This window comes from Pelophylax lessonae (genome assembly GCF_965119305.1).
Source record: "Pelophylax lessonae genome assembly, chromosome: 1".
Taxonomy (NCBI): domain Eukaryota; kingdom Metazoa; phylum Chordata; class Amphibia; order Anura; family Ranidae; genus Pelophylax; species Pelophylax lessonae.
In genome coordinates, this window is record NC_138768.1 from 420,149,264 (window position 1) to 420,172,100 (window position 22,837).

General features: G+C 40.5%; 1 protein-coding gene across 2 annotated transcripts in view; it reads left to right on the top strand.

The window, feature by feature from the left end:
- The window catches only part of PLPPR1 (phospholipid phosphatase related 1), a 255,530-nt gene that overhangs the window by 149,257 nt on the left and 83,436 nt on the right, over positions 1–22,837 (top strand). For both annotated transcript variants that reach the window (XM_082243197.1, XM_082243198.1), the window contains exon 2: positions 11,212–11,312. In XM_082243197.1, coding sequence (XP_082099323.1) covers positions 11,250–11,312 — 63 coding nt within the window. In that variant the 5' untranslated portion in view covers positions 11,212–11,249. The remainder of the gene's footprint in view (positions 1–11,211; positions 11,313–22,837) is intronic.

A 22,837-nucleotide genomic window follows, 5' to 3' on the forward strand; every position in this document is an offset into this window, starting at 1 on the left:
TATTGCATTTGCATTTAGTGCTTCAGTACAGTAGCTATGATTTTTATTTTTCAGCCTTTAATGCTTATTTATCTAGTCTGAAACATGCTTTGTTTTTAGCAGTTCTGTTACTAATATTTTTTACTAGCATTTCCTTGATTTTATTTGGCTTAAGCTCACCACACACATTACAATGTGATTGTACAATCTTCTTTTGATCTACCAAAAACTATGTATTACAAGGGCCTGCTTGATTGGATACAACTTGATTGTGTGGCTTAGGTAGGCGCTCCTTAAGCTGGCCATACACTATACAATTTTCTTATTCAATTTCCTTTAGATTTACCTTAAACTATGTAGTGCAAGGGCCTGCCCCTTGACCCTATATCACATGGTTTTGGTAAATCTAAAGCAAAGTTGAACAAGAAAATTGTATAGTGTATGGCCAGCCTTATACAACGTTTTAGTGAATATAAAGTTGGTTGTACAAATACTATATGATTACATAGTGTATGGTGACCCTTAGGGCAATCTCATTGTCAAAAAAAGATGTGCCATGAAGACTAAAGCTGGATACACACTATCCAACTTTTCAGGTTAGATTTCCTTCAGATTTACCTTTTCTATGCCAGATTGCCAGATTGCATACAAATTGAAAGTGTTTAGGTTTGACCTCATATTATATGGTTTTGGTAAGTCTAAAGGAAAAAGCCTTCAGAAAATCTTATAGTGTGTATGGCCCATTAGGGTCCTTTCACACGGGCGATCCGATCAGATCTGCCTGTCAGTTTTTCAGGCGGACCTGATTGGATGCTCTATGCATCCCTATCAGGCAGCAGATGTGAACGGAGACATCTCCGCTGACCCTCGCTGCTATCTGCTTCCAATCCTGTCCGTGAAATCCGGACAGATGGAAATCCTATTTTCCCTCTGTCCAGCGGATGGAATCGGATGGGAAAAGACAGGCGGTCTGTTCTCATCTGATTCCCCCATAGAGGACAGCGGGGATCTGACAGCTCCGTCTCCACACACAGAGCGGAGACGGAGCTATCATTCCCCTGCTCAGTGGGGATTGGCGGATCGATCCCCTGCTGAGCAGAGAATGGACCTCGTCGGACGCTGACCATGTGAAAGGACCCTTACTGCATTTATATTTTTCTTGAAAGTGACCTGCTTTAAAAGCAATCATATGGGGGTTGCTTAGTTCAGTGGTATATGCTTTTTAATGAGTTCACAGCAGTCTGTGGCTAAGGGCTTAGTGGCCCACTTTTCTTGCAAAGGAAAAAAAAGTTCAACACCTTGGTTGACCACGTAGCAAATTTGAGTTTCACACAGCAAAATGTAAAATAAATTTCCAAGCCACCTGGCTGTCTTTCAAGCAGCACAGCTGCTCTTGTCTCTGGTCTCTCAGACCTGGCTCTATTGATTATCCTGGTTCACCCAGATTTTTGTTACAGCCCCCAGCCATACAGGCCCACTCTTGGCCTTTCTGTAAGGGTTCTCCTGACACCCTGAGCTTTCTCACTCTCCTGAGACTTACATACTCTCTCTAAGTCACCCTGACTTGCAAGTTGTCTCAGCTCTCTCAGTCCTTCAGATGTCCCAACTCTCCCAGTCCTGTGGGTAAGGAACCTCTCCTACAGGGAGTTCTGTCTCCTGAGTGGAGCACCTTTGTTTCCTGACAGGAACACACATACCTCCTGGTTGGAGCACACCCTTATCTCCACACAAAGGCTTTGTCTTATATTGGGAGCCCTGACCTATGATCAGGCCTGGCTTTTAACAGGCATGCCCATCTGCATACTTACACAACCTGCAGGTCTCCTGCAAGACCTGGACCCAGGTTGGAGACTTCGTCTCACTCAAATACCTTTAAAGTCTCCAAGCTCCAGACCCTGATCGGCCATTACCAAACCTAGAGAACATTGTCAAGCCAGTTTTATAAACACAAACACAATACTCTAAAGGTCCGCACTCTCTCTAATGCCAATCCTGTGTGTCTTTTTTCTAAACTCACACTGTGTCAGGGTATTGCACATATTTAATTTGCTTCACATTTTACACTGAAAATAACTACGATTCCTGCAGTGTTTCAGTCAAATTTAAATAGGATCTCCCAAAGAATACAGACTTTTCAACTCCTAAAAAAAAAAAAAAGGAAAACAATGATAAGAACAACACATCTTCCCTTACATGAATTATTATTTAATATTTTGGCATCAACTGGGAGACCCCAATCTCTTTGTTTACATTTAGCCAGTCAGATGTCATTTGCAGTGTTGTGATTGGACATGTCTGTCGGTCAGAGGCTGTTTTTATTTTGGCAGTCATTTGTCGTCGTGACATCAGCAGGAGTCATTTATCAAGATGACAAGGATCTGCATTGCCGGACAAGTTGATCAATGATAGATTTACATTGTGGGACATTTTTGGTGGGTTTTATTTTTTAGTAAAGGAAATTACCAAATCTGTGTGTCAACTTTTTCATGTAAATGATTACCCCGTACACATTTAAGTGAGGGCAGCCGGTATCTGGATTCTACATTCCAATAAGAATGCTGTTTCAGGTACACCTATATATCTACCCCGTTTGTCCTACATTCCAATAAGTTCCCCTCAGCAGACCCCCAAAACTTCCATGTCAAGGTTTTGGGGAAGAGGCCATTGTCCTCATGTAAGGTCAGTCATCAAGTAAGGTCATTCATTCAAGTTAGGGCAGCCGGTATCTGACTTCTACATTCCAATAGGTCCCCTCCCCCCAGCAGACACCCAAAACCTCCATGCCAAGGTTTTAGTGAAGAGGCCCTTGTCCTCATCAACATGGCTCCCTGGCAAGGTACCTTCCCAAAATTGTGTGCATATGGCCTAATATGGTTTATAATGAATACTCTGGTTCTGGTATGGATTTTTGGGGGACCTCTACACTTTTTTTCTTCTTTTATTATGTGGGATTCCTCCATAATATTGATACCAGACTCGAATTTGGGGGACTCCAAGCTGTTTTTTTTTTATTTTTGGGACGTCCCCCATACTAAACAATCATCAAGGGTATGAGTGTGGTATGTACTGTATTTTAAAATTACAAGTCCCTGCTAGTTGAACATACATTTTTTTTTTGCTTTGGTATATCTTACCAAGGGCAGTGCCCTATTTTCTTTATTGTGCAAACCCTTGCCCCTTAGCCGAGAATATGGCTATTACTGCTTTTAAACATTCGGCTTCAACACTTGACCTTAGTGGGGTTCTACAGTAATTTGACATCCAAACTTTAGTAAATTTTGCTGAACCAGACTAAAACTGGTGCATTGAAATCATCCCTATTGGTCAGTAAGGTCATTCATCACATTAAAAGAGCTCATAGGAAATCTCAAAAACCAGGAACGTGTGGGTCCAAGAGGCTCAGGAGGCATACAATTCAGAAAATTACAAAAATGCAGTAACATGAACATTATATTAGTAAAGCTTAGGAGAATGCAGTAGAATGAGCTTGGTAATATATAGTGTAAATTCAGCCAATGTCTCATTTTTCATCAGGCACCTCATAGTTTATCATGCCTGATATTCGTTTGATGAGATTTAGTCAGACACATGACAAGGCTTTGCCAAGCGTACAGTTAGGTTGCCATGACACATGATGAGGTTGTGTTAGACATAAGAACAGGGTGCATTGCACAAGGGATGAGATTGCCTTGGATGTAAAATGAAAGACAATAGGGACAGTTCACAAAGTTCAGCATTTTTAGAGTAGATGTTAATTTATCTATTTGTATGTTACTGTTTTTTTGATTTTGCTTGCTGAAACATGCAATTCACAAATAGCTTTGATGTTATTCTATATCCATTACTGTGTTAAAATGATGCTTTCCATGGTAATACTTGCCAGTGCATTCTGGCCATTACACACTTCAGTTCTCTCAATATCCATGGACCAGACCAATTTTCACCTTCCTGTCATGGACCCATTTCTTTTGGCAATATTTTCTTAAAAATATATTTTTTTAAGCTTACGACCGCCAACCGCACATATTTTTCACACTCATTTTTAATCACCCTAGATGTTAACCCCTTTCCTGCCAATGTCATTAGTACAGTGACAGTGCATATTTTTAGCACTGATCACTGTTTTAGTGCCGCTGGTTCCCAAAAAAGTGTCAAAAGTATCAGGTAGTGTCCAATTGTCTGCTGCAATACCGCAGTCCCACTATAAGTGGCTGATCGCTGCCATTACCAGTAAAAAAATAAAAACAAATAAATAAAAATATCCCATAGTTTATAGATGCTATAACCTTTGCACAAATCAATCAATATATACGATTATTGGCATTAGCTCGTTGGCAAAATTATGTAGCAGAATACATATTGGCATAATTTGATGAAAAAATACATTTTTTACCTTTTTTATATTGGATGTGTTTTGTAGCAGAAAGTAAAAAGTGTTTTTTATTTTCTTTTCAAAATTTTCTTTTTTTGTTTATAGCCCAACAAAATAAAAATGCAGAGGTGACCAAATACCACCAATAGAAAGCTCTTATTGTAGGAAAAAGGATCAAAATTTTACTTAGGTACAGTGTTGCACGACCGCTCAAATGTCATTTAATGTAACATAAAGTGCCGTATGGCAAAAAAATGCCCTGGTCATGAAGGGGGGTAAATCTTCCGTAACTGGAGAGGTTTAAACAGAAGATGTAAAAAAAATTAAAACAAATAAGTGTTGTTTTTTTCTGCTTTGATCAGTGCTGGTTAAAAAAAAAAGTTTTCCTGCCAATAAAAAAGTGTACATTTTATTCTGTAATTTTTCCCCTTTATATTAACGCTAAAATATATTCCCTTTACAAAATATGTGAAATTGTTTATAAATCAAATACAGATGTTTAAATATGATGCATAAATGAAGCAGCAGCAAAATATTAGCTAAGCTGAGAAGGACAAGAACAAAAAAAGAATGGAAGGCGCACGCATCTCGTGCATTACCAATAAAACATTTAATGAACAGTAAAGTCAATAAAAAATGGGTACTCACAGAATGACAAATAATAGCAGGCCAAAAAACACACACACAATGCTGGACAGTGTGGACACACATGTGTCACTTTCACAGCGTAGGGTATACAGCTGACGTGTTTCGGGGCTGCACCCCCCCCTTCCTCAGAACTTGAAGTATCAATTGGACCACCCCATCTGAGGAGGGTAGCATCCATTTAACTCTTTGGCATTACCCTTGTCCCTGTTGTTCCACACCATAGAAGACCTCATATCGCTGGAAATGACTGCTTGCCTTTGTAAACTGAGAAGGAGTTTATTAGGGCTGATTAGAGTTAAAGTATAAATAAAGGGCGCATTTTTTTTTTTTTTAGTTTTGCATAGAGTGGAGATGGATTAGAACACCTGTCAGGTTTTTATTGCTCTCTGTGTCCCCATCAAGGAGATTTGCCCTTTCTGTTTGTCCTTTTTACCGTTACCATTAACCACTTCAGCTCTGGAAGGTTTTACCCCCTTAATGACCAGGCCATTTTTTGCAATTCAGCACTACATTACTTTAATGAACCATTGCGTGGTCATGCGACACTGTACCCAAATACAATTGATGTCCTTTTTTCCCACAAATAGAGGTTTCTTTTGGTGGTATTTAATCATCTCTGCGGTTTTTAGATTTTGCGCTATAAACAAAAAAAGAGCGACAATTTAGAAAAAAAACACAATATTTTTTTTCTTTCTGCTATAAAACAGTCCCAATACATTTTTTTTAAAAATCACATTTTTTTTATCAGTTTAGGCCAATTTGTATTCTGCTACATATTTTTGGTAAAAAAAATCCCAAAAAGCGTATATTAATTGGTTTGCACAAAAGTTATAGCGTTTACAAACTATAGGATAGATTTTTGGACTTTTTTTTATTTTTTATTTAGTAATGGCGGCAATCAGTGATTTTTAGCAGGACTGCGACATTGCGGCGGGCAAATCTGACACTAGTGACACTTTTTGGGGACCAGTGACACCAATACAGTAATCAGTGCTAAATAATATGCACTGTTACTGTATAAATAACACTGGCAGGGAAGGTGTTATCAAGGGGTTAGGTGTGAGCCTATTTGTGCTTACTAACTGTGGGGGGGAAGGCTCTGTGAAAGGCTCTGTGAAAGGCATGCAGAGATCGGGGTTTCAGCTTAGCTGAGACACACAATCACACTGTGCATATCTGACAGGAGAGCCGCCTGCTTTGTTTACATAAGCAGGCGGCTCTCCTGTCAGTTTCCCCGAAGATCACGGGAGGCCAGCAGCGATCGCACCAGCTCCTTCTGCGGTCTGGCTCACGTACATCTACGTGATTATGCGTGGGGCAGTCGGCAAGTGGTTAAAAGCGAAAGTAAAAGAAAACCCCACATTTTTGGTTGTCCACAGAAAAGTAAATCTTCCAATGGGGACACTAGTTCTGGCGACCAGGGGGGTCCCAGGGGATTCCTTAATGGCAAAAAAAAACAAAACATTTGCCAATGTTAAAACCTTCCCTTACTCTATCAAAATGAAAAAAAGTTTTGCCTATTAAGTAGTTCTACTTTAAGTGTTAATAAAGAGGTTAAATAGGAATAATAGGAACATTCTTTTTCGTTTTTGTGGTTACTTTAACTGACATCATAGATCACATGTTTACCTTGCTATGAATGAACCAAAGTAGTTACAATGTAGAAATAACTATATTGCTACCTTGTAACTCCTATTGACACTGTAGACACTGCTCTGTGAGTGTCAATTTGCACCCTAAATATTAAGATGATTTTTTTTTGAGGTGTGGATAGTATGCCAAAGTCCACAGCTGGTTGAAATGTTAGCTTAGTAAGTAATATAACACTTAAAAGGTTACTATACTGCCACGGCAGGTCTTATTTTTCAAGATAAGAAGTATTATTGACTTTTGTGAAGTGACTACCTTTACACAACAACTATACTATATAATGTGCAATATCAATGAAACAATATAAGAAATAAAGAACAAACAGTGTGAATTGGCCCAAACGTACCATTTTGCTGAAAGAATACTATACACAGGAACAGGTGTGAGTAACAAGAGTATATCTTACTGAAGAATCAAAGAAGAATGACAGCATAAAAAGTACAAGTAGTTAATTGATCATTTTATTATTTTTGTCTTAACCAGTGGCGGCCCATCCATCGGGGGCCCTATCTATGTGTACGGCCCCCTAATCTACATGCAGGGCGCCGTATGCATGGTTTCCAATGGGGGATTTTTTTTTTTGAAGCACATGATTAGAGCCAGAGGCTCTAATAAGCTTCAAAAAAGGGTGGGCTCAGGGAGCAGAGCAGTTGTATGACAATAGCGAATGATTATTCACTATTATCACACTGATTTTCCTCCCAGCCAATCAGGAAGCAGGTCGTAAGACCCCTTTCCTGATTGGCTGAAAAGAGAAGCGATTATACTGGCCATTGGCCAGGAAGAGGGAGGGGACGTACGGCCGGAGGTGACTCACAGCCGCACGGGGAAGGAGCAGGTAAGGATGCTGGCTGTCCGGCTGGGCAGCCAGCCGGTCGTCCGTTCCGGGAGGGGGGAGGAGGGAGGGGGTGGTAGATTTGATTGCCGGCCGGCCGTCCCGCAGGGGGTGTTGGTTTTTCCACCCCCCCCAATTTTTCATTCACCAGCCGCCACTGATCTTAACCGCTTGCCGACCGCCCACCGCAGATATACTGCAGCAGGCTGGCTCGGCTGCACTAATTGCCGTACCTGTATGGCAATCCATGGGAGCAATCCTAGGGGCTGGAGGCATTCACCAGCGGGGAAGCTGATTCATGCTCCTCAATGAGAGAGAACAGCCATCTGCTAAACACAGCAGACCTTTGTTCTCTATGCTATCAACACAGAGCTCCTGTGTTCCTCCTATTTAGGAACACAGGTCTCTGTGTTGATGTCACAAACCCATCCCCCTCACAGTTAGAAAACACCCCCAAGGCTCACATTTAACCCTTTGATCACCCCTGGTTAACCCCCTCCCTGCCAGTGTCATTATTACTGTAACAGTGCCTATTTTTAGCACTGATTACTGTAGTAATGTCACTGGTCCCCCCAAAAGTGTCAAAAATGTCAGTTAGAGGTCCAATCTGTCCGCCACAATGGCGCAGTCCCGCTAAAAATTTAATGTCACTGCCATTACTAATAAAAAAATAAAGAAATAAATAAAAATGACATAAATCTTTCCCCTAGTTTGTAGACGTGATAACCTTTGCGCAAACCAATCAAAATACGTTTATTGGGATTTTTCTTTACCAAAAATGTGTAGCAGAATACAAATTGGCCTAAAATGATAAAAAGATTTGATTTTTACATTTTTTTGGGGGGAATGTTATATAGCTGAAAGTCTAAAATATTGTTTTGTTTTTTTTTTGTTTTTTTATTTTTTAGAATTGTTGTTTTTTTGTTTATAGCACAAAAAATAAAAATGACAGAGGTGATCAAATACCACCAAAAGAAAGCTATATTTGTGGGAAGAAAAGGACATCAGTTTTATTTGAGTACAGCATCGCACAACCGCGCAATTGTCCGTTAAAATAATGCAATAATCGCTAAAAATGGTCATTAAGCTGGAAAATCTTCCAGTCCAGAAGTGGTTAATATAGATTTATGTTTATCTCAAGCATTTTTCCATTCTCTTTTTGTTGATTGGATACATGGTGAAAAATAGGGTGGATATGAGTTCAGGAATTTGTGTGTGACGCTCGTCTCAGATTATGCACTATGCTACTTTACAAAAACAGGTAACTGGTATTCCTGAAGTTAAAAAAAAAAGAAAAAACTAATATCTGGTTCACACCACATCACATCTTCTGCGTTCAGAATGTGTTTTTAAATATTCTTATGCATGCAATTTTGATACTTTTTGGAATAATCAATGCGTTCCAGTGCGTTTTTTTTTTTTTCCTCTTTTTCTATTTTGCCACTTGAAAAATATCAGGACAATGTGCATTCCGGTGCATTTTTCTTATGTTTACATGCATTTTTCAGAATTGAAGATGCATTACATACAGGAAAAATATTAAAAAAGAATAGCGCACACATGCAAAAGAAAAGGCTATCAAATATGGAGACAATCCATAAATAAAAATGGGGATTTGGTCCCACCATATGGCCATATCGTGCTCAAGCCCACCACTATGTCAAAGTACCCCATTATCAGTGGGTCCTACACTATCCATAAAAAAGGGGTGAATCCAGCCTCTCTTACCCTTGGAGATAACACTCCTTGCTGGGAGAGATGTGCAACTCGGGGTTAATATAGAGTACTCGGGGTTGCTCGGGGTGTGGCTCGGGGTTAATATAGAGTACCAAAAGCGGTAACCCTGAGCCACATTCGGGATTACCCCACAATAAAACACACCTTCCCCTGTGATCCCCCGCTGTCCTCCCCGCCATCCTCCAGCCATCCTCCCGCTGTGTGCTCGGCCAATGCTGGCACCTGTCTTTTTCCGGTTCTCTTCCCTGCGAGCGTTGCAACGCATGGGGGTTGAACCGGCCGCAATTTCTAAAATGTAAATACACAAATGACATGATACAAAGCTGTGATCCTAACGGATTACACTGTGTCATGCCATTCACCACAGGATTGCACCTGGTGACTTTTCCAGTGCCCTGCCTGTGCTTTTCCAGTTCTTTGTGCCTGGAAAATTGAGAATGACCATAGCGTCCAAAAAGCTTTCTTTTTGCGCAAATGCGCTTTTAGACAAGTTGGAAAACAGTGACAGTGAAACGGAGTTACTTGAAGAACTGAACAATAGCGATTGGTGGGAAAATTTGTCATCAGGTACGAAAAGTGACGACAGCAACGATTCTGATGTCTCTTTCTGGCACATAGCTCCGTAGGAAATTCTGAAGAATCATTTGATATACTTCCCAATTTTTTTTTAGTTTTGGTGCAGAATGAAAGAATTTGATGAAACTACTCATTCTGCACCAAAACTAAAAAAAATTGGGAAGTATATATTGGGAAGTATATCAAATGATTCTTCAGAATTTCCAACGGAGCTATGTGCCAGAAAGAGACATCAGAATTGTCACTTTCAATACCTGATGACGAATTTTCCCACCAATCGCTATCGCTCAGTTCTTCAAGTAACTCAGTTTCGCTGTCGCTGTTTTCCAGTTCGTCTAAAAGCGATTTTGCGCAAAAAGAACGCTTTTTGGTCGCCATCTCAATTTTACAGGCACAAAGAACTGGAAAAGCACAGGCAGGGCACTGGAAAAGTCACTAGGTGAAATCCTGTGGTGAAATGGCTTGATACAGTGTAATCCGTTAGGATCACAGCTTTGTATCATGTCATTTGGTGTATTTACATTTTTGAAGTTTCCACCCTCCTGCGTCGCAACGCTTGCAGGGAAGGGAACCGAAAGACAGGTGCCAGCATCGGCCGAGCACACAGCGGGAGGATGGCTGGAGGACGGCTGGGTAGGACGGCGGGGGATTGCAGGGGAAGGTGAGTTTTTTTGTGGGGTAATCCCGAGTGTGGCTCAGGGTTACCGCTTATGGCACTGTATATTAACCCCGAGCCACACTCAGGAATACTGCTAGGGAGGTTATAATAATTACGGTATTGATTTTGTGTTTCCAACTTTATCATACCTGGGATGTCTACTAGACTCTTGTTTGGACAGATTTAAGTGGGTTATTCCTAAGAATTACAGGCCTAAAATATAAAATAACATATTTTCATGCAAAACAATGTACCGCTTTTAGCACAAAAATTCAGACATAATCAGACCGCCAGGGAGGTTAAACACAAGCTTGCTGACACCTTTAACTATACTATATAATAGGCAGTCAATATTCCGGTCTAGCAGCTGCACCTGCACTCCAAGACTTAATAGGCAGCACAGGGAGATGACAGCAGAGCCTGTCATCTCAAGTGTATGCTTTTTTTTAATAGTTATTTTTTATTTTATTTTTTTTTATAAAAGGCTTATACTTTTTGCTTTATTTTCAATTGTACTGTAAAGTGCAAATACACCATAGAAAGCACAACGATCAATCACATTTTTGGATTATGAAAACAGATCAGTGAAAAGAAAAATTCTGATTGATTACAAAGGTCTTATAGACTATGGTGATTGAGTTTATTCTGGAAACTGTTATAGTGACTTTTGCTATATTAAATGTCATTTTTTCTGCCCTGAGCTAAACCGGGTTAAATGTTTAAAGATTTCCATTTTTTTTTTCTTCTTTGTTCCAGACATTTTAGGTATCACAGACCTTTCCAGCTGATAGGAAATGGCTTTGGAGAACAATACCCATCGCAGCTACTCAATTATACCATGCTTCATCTTTGTAGAGGTAAGTGTAGCGTTTTGTATTGGAAAGCTGTAGGGTTGCCACGGTTACAGTCGCAGATCAGTAAACAGGCCACTGTAATGTTTCATACTCCATTGATATCTACTTGATTTTATTGTTATTACATTACCTGTGTCACAGAGAAGCCTATGTAACAGCTGGTAGACCAGGCATCCAGTTAGATAAATATACAGTTACAGTTTTGTCTGTATACATTATGTGAGATTAACAGTTCGCACAATTTAATTTTCATTGTTAACATAATAATAACTGCACAGACTTTTAAACACATAAGGAGACTATTTATAAGCATTTAGCTAGGAAATGTGGTTGTTCAGATCAATACCATTGCAGTTACACAGAAAATCAATAGGAATTAAGAAAAGCAAAGCCATAGATCATTAAAATGACACCCATGCACATCTGTTGTCTAATACATGTCATTTGTGTTCTGAGAGGGATTTCAGAACAGTGTAACACAAACCAGTGCCATCACATTAAAAGCTGCAAAGTGATTTTTGCTTATGTACAATCGGGTTATATACAGGAAGTTACACGGAGCAAGCATGTGACAGCTTGGAGCATGGCTTGTCACAATGGGAACTTTGTAACCCAGAGCCATTTGTATAGGACTTGTGCAGGGCTGACAACCTGGCACTAGCTTAAAATGACTAAAACGCCATTGCCTAGAAGGATTTAGTACAAAAAGTGATTAAATAATCCATATTGACTCATTTAAGACAAGGGAGACAAAGGATGTTTACTTCTCATTAGCTTAAAGCCCAACTCCAGGGAAAAATGAAATCCAAATAGTTCATTGTGCATCAATTTCCTTACTACTTAATCTTCATTCCAAATACCTCTTCCTAAGGCATGCTGAAATGTAAAGGGGAAAAGTTTCCTTTATGGACCAAGCTAGTTTCCTGCCCCTAAGACCATCTACACCGCCCACCAAAAAAAAAAAGTAGCATACTACCAGTTCTTAGAGAAGATGACTACATTAGTTTTTATTTTTAAAGAACACTTTTAGCAAGTGCAGAAAATCCTGCTTTTCTTACAAGAAATGCAGTGTACCTGTAATTTCCTGTGAATGGAATAGAAAGCACAAACATCCTTGTGTTTCTTGTGTAAGAGGTTGAAGGTAAGGTTGCAAGGTTGAAGAAATGTGGCCTGTATGGCATAGGTGGTGCATGCACTCCCTGTCCTAATGCATGGCCGCATGCCTGGATGTGGGTTTAGTATGAATTTGAGGTAGGACCCCATGCCTTTTTTTTTTCGTTTGTCTTTTTTTTTAAGGGGAAAAATGGTGTTGGGTTCCCCCTAAAATTCAAACTAGATCCAAAACCTGGCATGCCGTCTGGGTGGAATGAGTATAGTTTGCATTAGAGCTCATTATTACTCATTACCAAAAAAAGATAAAAGTAAATAAAAACCCACACCATGACAATGTCCTTTATTTGAAAAAAAAAAAAAAGGAAAACATTGTTTCCCAATAAAAGTTAAAGGTCAATCACATTGTCCAGTGATGTAGATCCTGACCAATCAGATCAACCTGCAGCCACAATGATCTGCCACCATCTGCCAATGTTGACCCGCCGACAAGACGACTCACCACCCAACAATGTTCGCATGTCCCACTCCTGCAAAACAGATCCCCCTTGGCTGTTGTAAGTAAAGAAAGCATCCAGAGATTTTGGATGACATAATTGAACAAATAGAGCCATGACATCACCCAGGGTTTTCGGCTGGTTTGTTTACATACATCAGCTGGGCCAGGGATCTGTCATTTTTTGGTGGGAGTGGTTGCAAACAAGCATTTGCTTTGGGGGACAGGTGGGCGAACTGACAAAATATGGCCAGTTTGTACATCCAATTGCTGAACTGTGAACAGGTCAGGTTTGGGTCACACTCAAATTCAACACAAACCCAAAGCTCATACCTAGTGGCAACCGTGGCTTCTTTCCATAGAAATAGTTGAATGGGGGTGGGGCTGGGCCATACTGTGTGTGCAAGATGTCAAGATGCGGTAAAAAAGGCAGGGGGGGGCAGAGGATAGAAGATCAGCAGGGCAGTTTACAAGAACAGGAATCAGTAGGGTAATGTACAGTGAATCAGCAGGGCAGAGGACAAGGATCAACAGAGCAAAGGGGTCAGCAAAATGTAGAGCAGTAAATAGGGGTCAGCAGGGCATAGGACATGAGGCAGTAGGGCAGTGGGTAATGAGTCAGCAGGGTGGAGGACAGGGGTCAGCATGGCAGTGTACAGTTGCACAGGACATATATGTTCCTAAAGGCGACCTTAGCCTTTAAACAGTATAAATAATATGCAACCATTGACAATATTAACAATGCTCATAACAAGTAATCTGCCTGGCTTAATTAAAAGTGAAAACAGCATAAGAAAATGTAAGCATGGCTAGGATTTTGAAAGACATGGGACACCCTGGGAAAGAACCGAAAAATATGTCACGCTTTAAAATTGCATACACCTGTTGAATGGTGACAAATTATGGTACCTAAAAATCCCCATAGGCGGGGCTTTAAAAGGCTTCTCATATTACCAGTTTAGAGTTACATAGGAGGCCTTGTCCTGGAATTGTTGCTCTCACTCTGACGTTCATGGCAATACCTCACATGTGTGTTGCAAATTTTTCATCACTTTTATTGCTATCACAAAGGATGGAGCACACATCCAGGATCTGCCCTACTGCTAGATCTGAGACTGAGCCCGGCAGAACTTTGTGCATGCACAGTTGCTGCATTCAACGTGCTCTTCAGAGACCAAAGTACTTGTGAACAAGCCTCTAAAGGGATGCTTGGGATAGGCAGGAAAGGGTTAAAGCAGAAGCATCACAAACTTGTGAGGAAAAGCCCAATCGGTTTAGTAGTTTTGGGAGATGGCTGACAATCTGGTGGTTGGATAAAGAAGCTAACTGGACATGAAGGGGGGGGAGTGAAATTGATGGGGAAGACAAGGGAGGGAGATGGGGAGAGTTCAGTCACAAAACACTGCTAAGTTCACTAACCCCAGGATCGTCTTTGGTGGCTCCGACAGAGGCATTAGTCTTGCAGCCAAAATGTAGCTCCTGGTTGCAGTACTGTGAATTTCCCACCCACACATCTCCTTTCTCAGGCACAGCACTGGGGCAGACACATGAGTAGAGGGACAGGAGAAGGCAGTTTACGTTGATCCCATTCTCCTCTCCATGGAGGGGGGAGTGTGCTGGCTGGGCTCTGTGAGAATCTCACATACACTCAGCCTGCACAGATGCAGCCAGCTGCTGCAGACAGCTTCTATTGATGTACAAGGTCCATGGGTTGCCAGAGGGAGTGCTACTAAAATCTGGGGGGCACAGCCCACCCTGTAATCCCACTAGATCCAGCCATGCTGCAATGATATTGCCCAGAGTGGTGACTTACCCCCTCTTTTCAAGTCTCTTCCTTCTTCGTGCATGTGCCCCCTCAGTAAACTGTGTGAGTGAGCACCCACAGGAAGATGCCAGTGCCAGGGGTTACCAAAAAACAGGAGGTAAGCCACTGCTCTGTGCAAAATCATTGCACAAAGCAGGTAAGTATAATTTTTTTTTATGTTAATAAAAAAAAATAAGGCTTAATACTGTATCACTTTACAATGAAGTTCCGGCCACGAAAATGTTTTTTCAATAAAAATAGGGCTAGTACTTTCCACAATGGATAGCCTCTGTACTGTCCCGGGTCGCACTTACCTGTTAGAAGAAATACTTACCTTGAAAATTTCTTCTCCAGCGCTGCCATTTCGCATGTGGGCAGCTGAAGCCAGCGCGTCCTCTTCTGCGTCCTCTTCTCCCAGAATGTGCCTGCACCGGCCCCGCTCGTCACTTATGGTGCGGACGCGTCATCCCTCCACAGCTTCTGGGCATGCCCAGAAGCTGTTTAGGAGGGAATAAGCGCCCGCACCGGAAGTGACGAGTGGGTCGGTGCAGGCGCATTGATTCCTGGGAGCAATGACGTTCAGCTCCCAGGAATCAATGCAAAGAGGAAGTGATGGCGCGGGCCGTGGCCGCAGAGGGAGGAAGTGGAAGAAAGGTGAGTATATTTTTCTTCAATAACAAGGTAAGTAAACAAAAAAAAAATCGTAACTATCCATTTCTTTTTCAGGTGACCAAAAGCAAGCGGATGGCCCAAAATCGATTATGTCAATTTTGTGGCCGGAACTCCGCTTTAAAGAAGAAGTGCAGAAATAAAAAAAAAACATACATACAATTTGATGCTTCAAGATGTCCCCCGCCAGCTCTATGCCCGAAAATGGAACAATCACTTGACCGCTGATTACTCAGTTCTCGGGTCCGCTCTGAGCAGACAGTGGTGACTGTCACCACCTTGGTGTGAATTGACCCTTCATTTTACCAAAGTATCTCATATTTACCGCCCTCCCCCATTCAAATTTCTTCCATTATGTGCAAAATGAAACATATTAAACACTTAAAATGGGACATGACATGTAAGGTGGGGGAGCAGATACATTTGCGTCATCCCACCCATGGGACCATTGCGGACTTAAAATAGTTTTTTTTTTTTGGTCTGGCTGTTCACTTTTAAATTAGCTACAAGAACATACTGCTCCCCTCCCATGTTGCGGCTCTAATTATGTGGTTTCATCTCTTCGATACTGAAGGGGACAGTTCTTGCATTTATTGATGGTTCAGTAAGTTAGCGGGAGCTGTAATGACTGAACTAGATATATGGTTAAACAAAAATGCTATTATTTAAAAAGGATGATGATTTTCCTCATAAATGTAATAACTTAGTTGCTTAAAAACCAATAATAACAGACTGCAGTGAATTTTGGTCCATACATGTGTATATTGTATTTATTTATTTATTGATTCTGCCTATGGTCCCATCATTTCATTTCTTCAACCAATAATGAAGGCTGTTATCAATGGACAAAAGTATATTTTACATGATTCAGTATTTTGTTGATATCCGTTATGTAAAAACTATAATACAAAGACAACATAAGCATAACACATTTCAAAAATAATTTGGTTTTTGTTGTATTTGTAGTTTGGGTTTGAACAGGCCACACTTGCAGCAGTGTATACAGCTTATGAGCAATCCCATCTGCCATTTTGACATATAATGATTAAGTGCTGTCTGCTCACAATTGCCAAAGCTGTGGTAATGAGCATTTTGTTCCTCTTGCTGTGATGTTTTGCACTTTGTTCAGAGGTGTTTATAAACTAGAGTAAATTAACAATTCAGTGCAAAATGTATGCAATTCTTTTATTTTATTAGGTGTAATACATTTATTAGTATCAGCATACAAAATATTAAGGTGGTAAAAATAAAATTTAGTATTTAAACTAAGTTGGGCATTTTACACACAAAAGATGTAATATTCTATTCAGCCTTTCTTGTCATTTACCCATATTTGCCATATTGTACCAGCCATCATGTGACACCACTGTTCTCTATTCTAACCTTGCATCTGCTACATGCCAGTTGGAAACTGATTCAACAGTGGAATGATGCTGATGCATAGTCCAATTTCCAGCACGGTGGTCAGGAAGTAACACTGAAAATTTGGACCAGGAAATATGGTTCATGGAATGTAACAAATATGACAAGGGGATTATTTATTACATGGTGGGTTACATTCAGACCCAGTTACAATGTAGACACATAGGTTATCCATAAATATGCTAAGACATTTTTCTCTGGAAGACTAGTTGAACAGACCTCCACCAAGGTGCAGTTTATCTATGTCCCTCAATACCACCCAAGTGTCTATGGAAACAAGAAGGGGGGGGGATTGGAGAGTAGAGACATAAAAGAATAGAAAGTGGTTGAAAAAAAGGTTAGGAGGGACAATGGATGAGAGGAGGGGGGGGGGGCAATATAGAATTAAAGTCTAGGTTAAAGGATGAAGTGGGGAGAGGATGGTCAGTGACAAAATTGACATCCTCCAGGGATATATTAGGACTCCTAAAGTGGTTAGGTGCTTTTAGAAAATACTAAATATCAGCATTGTTATGCTAGAGAAGGTCTCAGCCTGCTCCAGAAGATTTGCTTGCAGGTGGACCCATTAATGGAGAACTTTATAAGGTTCAAAACTCAGCAGTATTCATAAAGTGAATCCAAGGGCCCCAAAGCAACCCCCATTAAAGCAGTCCTGAGTATCATGGAGGTGAGCCATTAGAATTTATATTCTTATCAATAAGCACAGTTTTTGTAACTAATAGTTTTTGATGGAGGTAATGGGTAAGCACCAATGTCTTAGCCAACCAAAGAAGTAAAGTAAGAGTCTTACAGATGTAAGATTATGATCCAGGAGGATTAACAATAGAGCTATGGTAGGAATGTTAGTTATATTCGCAACCTGTGATTGAGAGCAAAATATCAAATATTGCAGAGTTGGTTATTATGTGAGCAGCCTCACCAGATGTGTATAATACCTTTAGATGTGCTACAGCCCTAGCAGTGAGGAGCTGTCATTGTGTAAATTGTGGAAGATTTGCGTCAAGGGTTAATATTTTATAGCCTTTTTTTTAAACCCTAGTAGTTCTAATAGGTTTAAGTGTAACAAAGCCCTTCAGTGTTTCCTCCTGTGTAAGATCAGTCTCCATTTTGCAACATAGTAGGGATTTTGATTTTAGGAGGTAACATAGTAAAGAAATAGAATCGGCAAGGCCCAGAGAAAACATGCAGAGAAGTTCAAAAGCTGTACAGGGCCTTTGAAGGAGGCCTTTTTTTAGAAAGAGCTGATTAAAATTGCGCAACTGGAAGCCACAAAGTCATGTTCCCAATAGTGGAGCCTGGGAGCAGATTTTGTAAAGGTGTAGGGCCCTCAGTGTTGAAAGACTGATAAATGGGTGGTGCTCTATTCTGACTCCATTGCAGAAATGCAAAATTATAAGTAGGGGGGGGGGGGAGGAGAAGAGGAAGGAGAGAAGGTGAGGGAAAAGACAAAGGAGGGTGAGGAAGAAGAAGAAAGAAAAGTCAGCAGTGATGTACAGTATGGTATGGCTGGATCAAAGGTAGCCTATGGGGTGGTAGCCAGGGGGTGGGGGAACAAAAGAGTGGCAGGTCAGCTACCACAATGCTGGTAAATACAGGGCCCCAAAGATAATCTACAGTGATCCTACGAGCATCTTTAGAGGACTTAAAGAGTTGACAAGTCACATACTGAAACTGATGGTGAAATAATAAGGCCTGAGCAGGTTTTATAATTACAGGCGTTCCGCAGGTTACAAACAAGATAGGGTCTGTAGGTTTGTTCTTAAGTTAAATTTGTTTGTAAGTGGGAACAGGTACATTTTTTAGTTGTAGCTCCAGCCAAAAAATAAATTTTTAAGTTTTTTGGATAGCATAGGGAAGAGTTAACACCCCTGTAATATTTGTTTTGCTGTCTGTGCCCTTGTTCAGAAGATTTCATCCTACTTTCTGTCCTTGTGACAATTCGATTTTGAACATTTTGGATAGTTAAGGAAACAAGGATTGGTGATAAAGCATCAGTGGAGACACCTTTTTGCCACTAATTCCCAGTGAATTTCCATTCCTAGGGGTAGATTTCCTCTCACTTCCTGTTGTCTCCCTCCATTTGTAAATAGGAGTCGTTTATAAGTCAGATGTTTGTAACTCGAGGAGATGAAGATAAGGGAACTGTACTTGTTCAGTGTGCAATGAACTATGCAACAGATAATAAGTTCCCAAAGGTGTGTGGGCACATCATTGTGAGTAAATTTGCCCAGTAATATATTCTAAGAGGTAGTGCCAAACAGTGTCCTGTAATTGGGCAATTATCAACAAAAATGATTAAGTAAATATATTAATTTAGTTACTGTACAATAAACGGTAATGTGTAGCAAAAGCAAATGTAAAATAAAATAACAGAAGGGCAGCACAAAAATGTTGTAGTCATCTTCCTCACAAGAGAAGCTAATGAGGGGGACCCAATAGTGACCCTAGATCTCCTTAATGAGATTAATTGGGCACCTTGTTGTTTAAGGGTAACAGGGTTGGGCAGCCTCTTTCCAGATTCCATGTGTCTCAAGCTTGAAGAGAGCTGGAGATGGCAGGTCTAGCCAGGGTTGCAATTCAGGCATCTTTAGGCCCAAGCATTTAGTGAACACATACAAGTCTGCTGGGGAACAAAGTATCACCACTGTACCATCTTTCCTAGCTAGGAGGTGGAATGGGAACCCCCACTTGAAGTGGGCTCTCAAAAACATCTGGTTAGGTGGTGCAGGACTTTACAGTAGGCCAGGGTATGCTGCAAGAAACATAACCATAACGCCATCAAAGTCCACTGAGCTCTGTCCCAGAGCACATCACAGGAAAGTAGAGTCAGGGATTTTATAACCTGGGGCACGATGTGCCTGATCAATCTCAGTTTCATCTGTGGATGATCTGAACAAAAGCATATTAAAGATACTGCAGGTTGTGTACTGTATGGCATTTACTGTACCTCCTGCAGCTCTATGATCATCATGGCTTGGGGTCCAGTTGCTAATGAAAGTCCTGGAGGCCTTCTCTGATCTCCTGTATGTCTTTCTTGTGGGTAGTCTCCAGGCAGGTAAACATGGTTTTGAAGTATTTCTTCATCAGCACTCAGCAGGAGGGAAAATACCTTTTTGAGTTCCCTGGTCATCTTTGGACAGAATGGAGTCCTTATACTTGTGTGACTTCTTTGTGGAGCCAGAGTGGGCTGGGTCATCAGAATATGACACCATTTTGTCAGTGCAGCTTGTGGAGTATGAGTCAGTGGAGTGCAGATACTAAGGCTCATGGTGAGATGATATGGGCAAGAATGTGATCATGATTTCCATGCTACCTGATTGTTGATGTGGAAGTTCTCAGCAGACACATCTGCATATGGCCATAGGTGTATTTATTAGTGATGAGCCGAACAACCCCCTGTTCGGTTCGCACCAGAACATCTTGAACAGGGGAAATGTTCTAGCGAACATACGAACAATCACAAGTCCTCATTTTAAAGGCTTAAATGAAAGTGGCTATTAATCACCTGCTGGCCAGGGATGCAAACCTACATCCTCTCACTTGCAAGCCTGTTATTCTAACAGCTACGCCGCCGTGGCAGCTGAGTAATCTTAAGACTCTCTCTGCCTAACAATTCTCTATCTGAGTTTGACAGCTCTTTTATAGGGCTCTGACATCACCAGCACCCCATAATCCACTGCTCAGGTGCAGTGAATAAATTTCTGACGTCACTTCAGAAGGGGCAGGAACAATTAATAGATTTAATTAAAATCCCTAATTATTCTTAATCACCCGCTGGCCTTGGGATTCAAACTCACGTTTGCCTCTCGTTTGCAAACCCGTTATGCTAACAGCTAAGCAACTGAGCCAGCTGACTTATATTTTACTTTCTCTGGCTAAATAACCCATGTTAAGGGCATGTGGCCTGGTATGATTCACAAGGGGGGGCCTGGTATGGACTGGGGGGGACCCCACTCTGTTTTTGGGAGAGGTGGCCATCGTTTTCGTTTAGTTGCTGGTTTGCCTGTTCTCATAGTGTTCTCATACTGAAAACACCAGCCTGCAATGTCTGTAAACAACTGTCTTTTCACTTTCCCTCTGCAATTTACTTTTAGATCGGTCTGTTTAGAAATATTTATTTATTTTATATTTAGAGTTTATTTAGCATTTCACTTAGGTATGTCTGCATTATGTACCATGTTTTTCATTATACAAATCCCCACTGCCCTTCATGCTTTCTATAGAAGTTAATTGTTTTCATTGTACAGAGTTAGTTTTATGTCAACCCCGTTTTTTTAGTAATAGCAAATTTGTCTGTGTTTGTCTCACTGCAACCATCTAGAAACAAGGCTCTGCTTGACCTACTAATTAGAAACAACACAGAGCTGGTTGTGGATGTGGAAGTATGGGATCGTTTGGGAAACAGTGATCACAGGGTAAATACGTTCACCATAAATCATAGGAAAAGAAGACAAAAGGGTACAAGAACATTACATTTCAAGAGAGCCAACTTTACTAAGCTGTGCTTCATACTTCACAACATTAAGTATGAAGATATTCTAGAAACAAAATTATATTGGAAAAATGGTTGTGCTTTCAGAACAAATTATTTAATGGCATCAGCCAGTCTATTCCAATGGGCAACAAATATAAAAGAACTAAGGATAACCCTGACTAGCTAAATTTGAGTGTAAAGAGGTATAATAAAAAAAAAAAGCTGTTTAAAAAATATAAGGCCAACACTACTGGGCACATATTTCTGTAGTGTTTACTTATCTCTCTCCAAAGCCCTAAGTCCCGTGTCTTTCTGCTGCTTCGTTCCTCTGCTATCAGCATGATAACTTCTGACAAGCTCTCTGTCACACAAGTTAAAAAGCAGCAGCACCAGCTGTGGCATCATCTTAGGCTGACTGAACACTGTTATACATAAATCAAATATAACTCTCTGTAAGTAATAATCTATGTAATATTTCGTTTCTGATTTAGAATATTGTGATACCTCCCATTGCATAGCAGGCACTGATAATAGTGTTGTCTCAATTAGCTGCTGGAGCGCAACAAAGTTTACAAACAATTACTAACCTTCTAAAAGTCTTTACTTTTTGGCAAAAAATATTTAGACAGATAATATAATATTTATGTTTGTAAAAAAATATACAGAGTATATTCCACGCGCCAATGGGAAAGGGTGTAATATAAAGTGCAAACAATCTATATACCCGAGAGTATGTGTATATATAAATAAATAAATAAGATAAATTAGGCAAAAAAGCAGCTGCTGTAGGAAAAAGAGGTAGCTAAAAGGTGAATGGTCTATTCAGACCAAATACAGCGCTTGCTGTGATGTAAATTAATGGATAGCAATATCCATTCCAATTCTTATGATAAATGTGAATAAATAAACAAAAAATTGGTCATGAATTGGTAACAATAAAAATTATATATATACACGTGAATCATCAAAAATTCCCAATAATTAATTAAAACAGTGTCATATAGTGCATAAGTGACTGGTTGTATAAATAATAAAATTGAGAACTAAATAAATCACAATCAGCAGTAAAAATTAGATAAATGAACAGTCCAGAGTAAACGGTGACTTTTGTGCTCAAAAAGGTATAATGTCCTTAGTGGAAGTGAATCTTCAAAATTCAAGGTGCACGTGCTCAGGTTTGATTGACTATGTCTCAGCAATTTCTGGTCCCAAGTGAATTAATAAGTTGGGTCACTTACCAGATGTAGTGGGTCCTAAATGCCATATGGCACTACTAGGACCATTCAAGCTTAAAAGCCCCCTGGGCTAGATGGGTTCCCTCTGAGTGTGGTCCTACGGGCTGGTAACGGTTCCTTAGGCTCCAGGTCAAACAACCAGATGTAATAGGGAGGGAGAAAGAATGCTCCAAATAGTGTAGTATGTTAGAGTTCAAAAGAGATTATTTACCCAATATAAGGGTTCAAGGCAATAAAAAGCCAAAATACAGTGTCACTGGTGGTCAGTGGTGCGGGCTGCATGTCGTGGAATAGTGAGCTGGCTTCCGGCTTGCGCTC